Source organism: Gadus macrocephalus, chromosome 4, assembly GCF_031168955.1.
Source record: "Gadus macrocephalus chromosome 4, ASM3116895v1".
NCBI classification, from domain to species: Eukaryota; Metazoa; Chordata; class Actinopteri; order Gadiformes; family Gadidae; genus Gadus; species Gadus macrocephalus.
Window position 1 is genome coordinate 23639115 of NC_082385.1, and position 10320 is coordinate 23649434.

General features: G+C 43.9%; 1 protein-coding gene across 3 annotated transcripts in view; it reads left to right on the top strand.

The window, feature by feature from the left end:
* Nucleotides 1–8110, top strand: part of LOC132456376 (FERM, ARHGEF and pleckstrin domain-containing protein 1-like) — a 122217-nt gene extending 114107 nt beyond the window's left edge. For all 3 annotated transcript variants that reach the window (XM_060050721.1, XM_060050719.1, XM_060050720.1), the window contains exons 26-28: nt 3015–3122; nt 6158–6309; nt 6537–8110. In XM_060050721.1, coding sequence (XP_059906704.1) covers nt 3015–3122; nt 6158–6309; nt 6537–6612 — 336 coding nt within the window. In that variant the 3' untranslated portion in view covers nt 6613–8110. The remainder of the gene's footprint in view (nt 1–3014; nt 3123–6157; nt 6310–6536) is intronic.
* Nucleotides 8111–10320: the final 2210 nt, after the last annotated feature.

Consider the following 10320-nt stretch of genomic DNA (forward strand, 5'->3'; position numbering starts at 1 on the left):
AAGTAGGCAACAATGTTGGCGTCTAGCGGTGAGGATGCAGATTCTATCTGATTACCCTGCCCTTGCCGATAAGCTGCGGTGGCCTGTAAGGTGCCAGTTGGTACTTCCGAACACACATTTTTAAAGATGTTCCGATACCATTTTTTTTCCTTCCCGATACCAATTCCGATTCATGAACTTGAGTATAGGCCGATACTTTGTTTATACCAATACAGCATTGTAACTATTCATAGCACTTGTTCTTAATAAGGGGTTCTCTTACGATGACAGCAATGTATAGTCCGTTCCCTTACTGTCGACAATATTTTTTTCAGAACTAGATTACATTTATCATCTATAATTCTAATTATACATTTGTTTTCTTGTAGTTCAACGTGAGCATCCATGTTTTTCGAACTTGGTAGCTCGAGCGCACATAGGTCGAAGAATGCGCTTTTTCCATTCCGACTTCCCACCTCCGACCGTTAATGAACGCAGCATAACGCCTGATTTCCACCGGGGACATAAGCGCCACGTAACGGCTGCGGCACGGTCACCGCTGCTGATTTCTGCCACTCTAATTAATGAAACCATCCCCACCGGGGATCCCGCGCTGCGGAAATTCTCTGCAGCATCCCTATCATTCCGTAGCACTTCTATTTTTGACACGAGCTGTTGCTGAACCGCGTCAATTTCAACAGAGCAGATCGAGCCGGGCAGGAAGTGAAAAAGTAAAAGCCATAGAGCCTCCGGTCAATTTTCAAAATAAAACACAATACTCAACTCATGTAGCCTATCACCAATTCACATCGACATTACGTCATGACCGGTGGCACCAGGTCAGCAGTCAATCAATCAAAGGGTCTCAGAGGGTCAGCAACATGGACGACGAGAGACTGATTGTCGAAGTGGAGCAACATAAAATTATTTATGAAATATATCATCCTTTTTATGGACAATGTCAGGACAATGTCAGAAAGGACAAAGCCTGGCATTTAATTGCAGTAGTTTTGGGAGTGGAAGGTGAGAACATAAGGTTTAGGATTATCACGTGATCTCGCATGAATACGGCTGGCTCGCAAGGCAGCGCTACGCCGTTACGCGCCCGCTGGGGATTGACGCAGGGCAGAGTTCGCAGCCGTTCCGCGGCACAGCCGTTTCGCCGGAATGCATGCCATTGCACAGTTCTCATCTGAGTCAGTCAGACTCAGTGGAGTTAGTGCTACCGGAAACTCGTTCATTCGTTCAGTCGAGTTTCCGGTGAATCGAATGGTGAACGAGACGAACGAGAGAAACAAACCGGTTCGGTTCGTCCTAAAGACTCGTTCATTCGAACCGGTTTGCGAAAGAACGAGCCAACACGTCCCCGGTGGAAATCAGGCGTCAGATTGTTTGAGATGCGGGTGTCTGCAGCTAGCGAAAGGTTAGAGCTGTTAAGATGAAAAGACAGCAGCAGCGTAGTTTCAATGATTTCTTTCTCCAGGGGAAGAAAAAAAAAAGAAAGGAAATGTGAGTTGGTCATAATTTTATCCAGGAGGATAATTCTATTTTAAAACTAACGTTAGAGTTGTTGATGTTAAGCTGATGATTCAACATCTAACTCTTGCTAGGTAAAAGTTGTTATTATGAACGTTACTAGCCAACGTTTGCTGGCGAAAATGTAGCAGACTTTACAGTAAAGAAAAGGACAAAAAGCGATTTGATTAAAGATGACTGTAAAAATAACATTATTTTTCATTATTTGTCCTGGATATTGTGGATGCAAAGCTCAGTGAGCCATTTAACCAGGATGACTTGTTGACTTTGCAAAAGTTGGAAGAGACACTTCTGAGTGGAGAGATTGATGCTGCAGTCATTGAGAAATACCCAGAGTTGAACAGAGAGTCACTTTCAGTGCAGCTTTCTATTTTTCGCCTGAACTACTCATTTAGCAACAGACAGTGCAGAGGCTGCAGGGATCATTCGTGGATTGCCTGTAGAGGTACGTAGACTATTTGGGCAAGTGGAAAACCTGGTCAGGTTGCTTCTGGTAGTCCCCGTTTCATCCTGTGAGGCAGAGAGAAGTTTTAGTGTCCTCCGCAGGCTCAAAACCTGGCTCCGGTACACGATGTCTCAAAACAGACTCAACCATGTTGCTGTCTGTCATGTCCATCCGGATAGACTTGACTTACTGGACAAGAAGTCAATTTGCAAGCAATTTGTGGCTGCGAATGACAGGAGGAGAAAACATTTTGGCTCTTTTGCCTAGGCCAGTGTTTTTCAACCTTTTGTGTGTCACAGTAATTGATATTTATCAGTTCATTACATCCATTCTAATGTCGATTTCGTTTACCTTTACCTTCACACACCAATTAGTTAGTGGAAATGTGGAATATCATACACTCAAGAGTAAAACAAGTTGGTGTATGTTAAAATTCTTGATGCTGTTTTTCCCTTTAACCTTAACCTTTGCCTGTGTCTGTTCATTGAGGCATAAGATACAACTAAGAAAATAAAAGGTATTCAGAAAATACGAATTCAAATTTAGATCAATATTCTTCCCATGTTATTTATCAGTCTACAAAACTGTATGATAAGGCCTGCAATTAAAGAATTGACTTGATATGTATCAGTTCAATACTGCCATTCAAAATGTGTTTTCCTTTACAAATGTATCTTTTTAGAAGAATAAAATACATTTGTGAATGTTTTGCAGTGTAGTTCATTTATGCCATATTTCTTTTCGAACCATTAATGGATCTGTCAGGTTTCCGATATGTGTCCCCTCCAATGTTAAACTCGTTCCTACGCCCCTGTTAGTCACTGTCTCTGTGGAAGTATGTGCAGGGGAAATGGGATTTCGATAGGGCTCGTGTGCCCCTGTGTAGCCGCGTGCAGCAGTTGCGCCGTCGCCCCTCCGGGCGGGCACCTGAGACTCCGAGCTTGGGAAAGGGAGGGAGTCCCCTCTGTACGGGGCCAACCTGTCTCTGTGGAACGCAACGTATTTGACGTATTTGCTGATATTCTCTCTTTCTCTCTTTGATGTATGTACATAGAACCAGCTTTCAGGCAACCTGCTGAGGAAGTTCAAGAACAGCAACGGCTGGCAGAAGCTCTGGGTGGTCTTCACCAGCTTCAGTCTCTTCTTCTACAAGTCCCACCTGGTGAGCAATCCCTTCACCCATTCACCCCTCATTAATGAATCACTCAGCCATCCCTTACAGCAGGGGTCGGCAACTGGCGGCCCGCGGGCCATAACTGGCCCGCCAGACATAATATCTGCCCCGCCAGATTATTCTGATGTTATATATTTTTTATTTCTTTTTTTGAATATCGAATATCTATCTGTTAGCTTAAATGTAAAGGACCGGATACAGTGAACTTTTTTTTCTTTCACAACCGTTTTTGAACTTAATTGTATCAAATCCTGCTACTACTCCTGGAAGGTTAGACACATTCGTCACGGTCAGGCGTAAACTGCAAGGGGCTGAGCGGGAGTTATTGGAAACTATGCAATATTAAATGAAGGGGAACCCCACTTTATAGGCCTACATACAACAACCATGGCGACCCAACATTTCGTATTTTTGTGTGATACTGCACGTAAGAGAAAGGCAGGAGCTGTTGACAAAAGTCCACAAAAGATTTAAGACGCCAAGCTCTGAGACTTTGCTGTTTAACGCAATGCAAGTCTCTGATGAGGCTACTTCACCTACAGCTCTTCTAACGGTGAGTAGGCTAGGAACGGAGGTTTCTGTGTGTGCGCAGTCAATCAGCACCCGCCTCTGTGTGTGTATATGTGCGTGTGTGTGCCCGCAGTTAATCAGTACCCGCCGTGTGTGTGTGTGCAGTCAGTCAGCACCCGCCGTGGTGTGTATGTGTGTTGTGTTGCATTGTGTGGTTGGCTGCTTTTTTTAGGTGCGCACTACTGCCCTCTCTCCAGCATAAGGACTTTCTACACTGCCAATCCGGTTCGGTCGAGGCTTGGCACGCCCGGCGATTTCACAGTCTTATCTCAAGTTTCCTGTGTATAACCGAGGGGGTAAAATCCCCCGTTCAGCATGACGCAAGCTTTCTTGGTTCACTGGAGAAGGCGGGGCTGCGCAAGGAGTCTAGACCTCTTTAAAATAATTTGCATATTCCTGAATGTTTTTATTTTTTTATGAATGAAGGCACCCGCATGCAAGAATGAGTTCACGTCTGAGTGTAGGCTACAAACGTGATTAACTATATACAAGTGCAAAAACGCCAACATATTCTTTATTTTGCTGACCACTTTTGGGTTAGGGACGGGTTAGGGTTTTTTATCCCGACAAAAGCCTCGTAAGGACAGTTCCTCTGCGTCTCTCTCGTAGATCGCACCATCTTTCAACGTCTTTGTTTAATATGAATGCATCACCTTCTCTCACATGATCAGCAGCTCGCGGATTTCACTTTGTCTCCAGTTAGAACTGCTCATGATGATATCGCTGCGTTGTCTCTGTGGAGACAGTGCAGCAACACCTCTACCCAACGTGATCAGGCATGACATTAACATGATTAGGGCATACACTTGCAATATATGGAGGCCTACGTCTTTTAAGAATCATCTAGTGCTTGGTAGGCATATGACTAAGCCAGCTGATGGGCCTGCGTCGCAGTTCCAGATGCACTTTCGTTAATCAATTCCTTGAACTAGCCTTTGATAAAGTAGTGGCAACTTATTTGCTACTCTTGCAGGATGTAAAGTTTCTGTACTCGTGCTTTTCGTAAGGCAATAAACTCCAAGTAAATCCAAGAAGGAAACGAGGCCGATGTAAAAGGAAAAAAAATTGCTGATTTATTCCCAAAACATAATCCACATTGAACAAAAAGCAAACGTTTCCAAGCAAAATCCTGGGTATCTGGTCTGTCACCTCAAAGTAATTGACAGGAAAAGGTAAGTTTCTTATGCCTAAACTATGGTTTAGCTACGTTAAGCTACGGTCAGAAAAGTCTTTGCTCCCGTCCTGCTCCGAACACTTAATAACAATGCAGAGACGCCGACAGGTGTCCACATGGCTAGTTCACGACAGTTTACTACGATTAGCTGTGCTTTACGGCAGTATCTATTTGTGGCAGGACAAAATAAGAGCATAATAAACCCTAATCTACTGAATAGACATCAATCACATTAAGATAAAACAATATATCAGTTATGATTCATTATTATAAATGAAAGCAAAATATATCATTAACAAATAAGGCAAAAAAAGCAAACATAAGCCTTACCTTCTCCATGGCTCTAACGCCCCGTGCCCACTACCTCCGTCAGTTGTCCGTTGCCCATTGACTTTGAATGGGGACGGTCGCGCAATGCATTGTGGATCCGTCCGTTGACTTGGAGCGTTCGCCACCGTCAAAAAGTTGAAAAATGTTCAACTTTTTCGGCCGCGACGGATCCGTCATCCAATCAGATCGCGTATGCAAATTTAAGCACTGTGACGCGACTCGGGCTCTGACGATACTGGAAAGCGGGAAAGCGGGTCATCTTGCCTCGCAACAAGCAGGAAGAAGCGGGAAGAACCCGGCGAAGCGATTTGATTGGCTGACGGTTGCCTCTGCAAAGACTACTCCCCCATCCGTCAGCCACGCCTTCCCACGTCCGTTGACTGACGGTGCAGTGGGCACGAGGCGTAACAGATAATGTTCTGGCCCGCCACCTACTGGCTGAAAAAAATTGGCCCGAGGCCAAACTTAGTTGCCGACCCCTGCCTTACAGTGTCCTACCAAGGGCCAGACGCCCTCTCGCGGTACTGTGTGACGCAGGTCAAAGTGTCAAGGTGCACACTCGTTACAGCTTGGGGGAAATCCATTTATGCCAAGTAGCTTTTACAACAGAAGATGGAATCGATCAGTGGATACGAAATACAATAATCAAAAATAAATTGATTGGTTGAATAGTCGCAAGTAGAAAAAAAAGTGTAGAATTCAATTCAAGTGGCAGGATTGAAAGAATGCCTAATTGGTTCCCAGCCACAAGCTAACCACAGCTAACTCTGCTAACACTGGATACAATGGCATTATAGGCGGATTATATATATATTAGATATATTCCAAGGTTAAAACGAAGCGCGGGGAGGCAGATACACAATATTGTCAACCATTTTCCCTACACAATGTTCTAGCGAGCCTAATCAAGCTACGCTAAGCTAACCTAACCTCCACCTTCTGCCTGCAGGATGACTACCCCCTGGCCAGCCTCCCGCTGCTGGGCTACTCCGTGACGGTGCCCGCCGAGGCGGAGAACATCCACAAGGACTACGTGTTCAAGCTGCACTTCAAGTCCCACGTGTACTACTTCAGATCAGAGAGCGAGTACGCCTTCGAGAGGTAGCCTTCTGCCCGTCTGTCTGTCTTTCTGTCTCTGTCTGTCTGTCTGTAGTGTGTTGGTTTTTGGATCTTTGTCGGATCAGAAATACACATCAAATAAACGATACTCATCCAAAACTTTAAAATGGCTGAGGGTTCAATTGAACCTTTGGACGAGAGCATTGTTAAAGTTGTTGGTTTGTTGTGTTCCTCTGAACAATGCCCTCCTGATACCCTCATCTCCACAGGTGGATGGAGGTGATCCGCAGCGCCACCTACTCTGCCAGCCGCACCCTGACCGCCAGCCGGAAGGACTTGTACTGACCCCGCCTTCTCTCTCCATCTCTCTGTCTCTGTCTCTCTCTCCTTCCACCTCTCTCTCTGTCTTTCTCTCATTCCACCCCTCTCTACCGTCCACACCGCTTGTTTTAAGGAACTTGTGTATGTTTTTGCGGCTGCTAAAGCAGTCCCCTCTGGTGACGCAGAGACTGGGGAGCAGGATATCACACCCACCTCCCCCACCACCACCACCACCTTTCTCCTCTTTGTCTTAGAAACATTGTTTTGAGTCCAATGGGGCTAATTTTCTACGTGTCCAATGTCAATCTATTTAAATTGTAGTTGTGCAACACATGAAATCTCTAGCCGCTGCGTTGTTTTTTATATTTGAATTGCACCGTCTCCCCTGCGGGTGGCAGCACTGAGATTGTCGTTGTCACATGGTCTTCCCCGAGTGCCCGCCATTTCTGACGTTGATGTCTCCTAACTGCTGTACCCGAGGGCTTCCATGTAGCTCACCGGGACTGAAGACGGTTTTGTAAGGTTTATTTTCATTTTTCTCGTACTTTACTTGGTATTTTCATGACCTAAGAAAAGTAAAAGTATTTTTGTACCGATCATGTGGAGGGGGGGGGGGATATTGTCACAGTATCCAAAGACAAAGTTAGCGGTTTTACAAACAGGATGACATGTTGAGGCGTTAGCATTAGCTTATGTTTGATTGTACAGTGTCAAACTTGTAGCGAAACGGTACAATGCAAACATCGGGTCTCTTATCCCATCTATATATATATATCAAACTAAAGCAATGATTATTTTTTAATTTTCAGTACAATTGCGGTAAAATGTTCTAGCCAATTCATTCACCTGTCGCAATGCTAGAAAAAGCATATTTAAGTGCGAAACCCTGCACAGTACTCTGTAGTACTAAAGTAGTCGTAGAAACACGGCATGTTGTACATTTTCTACCGTCTCGTCACCTGGTACTTCTGCAATATTTCATGCCAAAACTTGTTCCTGGTAGAAATATGAAGATGTAAATATGGCCTAAATGAAAAATAAAACACCTAGAATCAGATGATCAGGAATACTGTGTGCATGTAAAACACATACATAGTATTTTGTTTAAATGACAATCCATGTTTGAACATTGAGTAAATGTGTACCAGTTTTTGGGCGTACATTTGACAAGCTTTTTAATGATTTTTTTTGTCGGACAGCTGTTTCATATGTTGTTTTTCATACAGTGATGTTGTGCGATACTTTTATACACTGTGAAATCGTCTATCTCGGGTTCTATCTTTTGTCTGGATGTACTTTATCTCGACTGCACTTTGTGTGTATTCGGTCTTGATTTTTGTTGTTTCTTCTTTAGAGGGCAAAAACGTTTTTCACCACACAAAATCCTTAAGGTGCCGTCAGAGATTCCAGTGTTCCTCTGTGCCAAATGTCGACTCATCTCTCGAGTGTCTGGATCCCTGTTTCAAATACATATGTAGAAAAAATTAAACCGTACCACAGATTAAAGCGATATCATGCCTCACCTGTTATATTACTTAATCTTTACTTACAACTGTACTCGTACTGGACTCTGGTTCTTCCACTTCCACATCAATCTGAAGTAGACTGAACTGCGACATGGAGGAGAAGGAGATTGTTGCCTGCGTTTGTGGACCGCGATTGTCTTCCGCCGGAGCCCCGCTGACCGCGCTGAGGCACCACTGCCTCGGCAGCCTCGAGGCTGCCCGTTTTCTACAAGTAATTATCATAGAAGTCAGTCAATCTATCCGATCAGGGATGGACTGGCCATCAGGCATACCGGGCATTTTCCCGGTGGGCCGACAGTCCCAACACTTTTTTTTTTTTTTATATATATTGGTCTGACCAGCCCATAAAACCAGTTGAACAGCGGCCCGATTGACACTGGGCAGGCCCAATCACAATCAGCACAGGGGTTTCCTAACCAATGGGCATCGGCCCTGACGCACGCTAGTCTTCGTAGATTGGTGTTACTCAAACCGCTAGCCATAACCAACTCTACAGATAATGTCGAAATCGACATGCTTGATTATATACCCGTGACTTTAGGTATACTATTTGATCATGGTGGGAGTTAAATTTCAGTAAAAGAAAATATGTGAGATGAAATTCCTAAAGCAATCTTGAAAAGGAATAAATGTATGACTTTTTTTTTTTTTATCCATGTTCTTGCTTTTCGAATTTTATCAAATAAATTCATGATATGATACCCAACTCAACTGGAGGCCGGTCCCAAGCCTGGATTAATGGGGAGGGTTGGCATCAGGTATTAAACTCTAATGAGATGAGCCTATGTGTACCTGAAAGTGAGAAAGAATACTGATGATGAATTTAATGTAGGCCTACAGTGTTGTACTCTTCTCTTCTCACTGGCATAGGCCCACTGTGTGTGTGTGTGTGTGTGTGTGTGTGTGTGTGTGTGTGTGTGTGTGTGTGTGTGTGTGTGTTGGGGGGGAGCTTGACCCATTTCTACCCCAGGGCACTTGTAAAGTTGTTCCGCCACTGATGGGTACACTTTCTGGAAGTATTTAATGTTTCCACTCTCACTGATTCCCGTTAACTCATTGAATGGCTTAAGGTACGTGGTTTTAAAGAGTTGCACTGTTGGTATACACATTCGAAAAAACGAAAAGGTGTGCGTTATCGATTGTGTTGGGCCGGTCTGGTCCAAAATTCCCGGGCAGATTTTTTTGTCCAAGTCCGCTGCTGGATCCGATACATGATTTTTTTGAGAATGTTGCGGCTTAAAATGCCTGATGTTGCATGAGCTTTTCCAAAAAGTTGCGATGAAAGTTGCCGTGTTTTTTAGGTTTTTGTTGCGATGACAGTGCGAGAGGAAGTGAAAGTTGCGATGAAAGTTGCGATTTTCCTGATGTTAATTATTAAGTTATTACTGCAATTTTCCCCGACTAATTTGTTAATGATTAAGTTATTACTGAAAAAAACATTAATTAAAAGAACGAAAACACTGAGAAATGGTCATATAAATAATTGATTCTTGATTCTTTCCGCGCTGGCAATTGATGTGGATGCAACAGCCTGTGTCATGGTGATCTGCCTCGTCGTCTGATGTCCTGCCTGCAGTTCTGTTTCACGGTGGCAAAATGCTTATCAATGGAAGATTTATGCTTATGTTCCACCATAATGTTGCATGCAGTGCAAAACAATTTTCCCCCGCTTTCATGTAGAATACCAATATACTGCTTTTCGCGATCTTTCGCAGTTATTTTGGTTGGCAAGTGTGAGACGTTTGACGCGCACATACTCCATGTATGCTTGAATCCAGAGAATGTCTAATATGAGGAGAATGGGCACTCGCGGGTTAGTTCCGGTTTTCTGGACTGGTGGCAGTAATAATCTCTGACCACGCGGGGCGCTCGTAGGCGAGTCCAGAATGAATGGGAGCCAACGGGGTTTTATCCTCAGAATCCACTTTTCTCACGATGTAATTTTTTGTCAAGTAAGGGTTATCAAAAGGTGGGGCTAAGATAATAAACTCAGCTGAATATTGCATTTTTTAAGTTCACGTATCTGTTCTAAAAAGGCGTTAAAAAACATGCGATGACGTCACACATTGTCATACTGTCAGAGGTACTGCTTTACGGCAGTTTCTAAAGCACTTCCCTTTTCCCGCAAGGATAACACCAGCTGTTGGAGGTAAGGCTTTTTTTTGCTCAATACCCTAGTTACAGAGTTTTAGTGAGCTAATGTAAA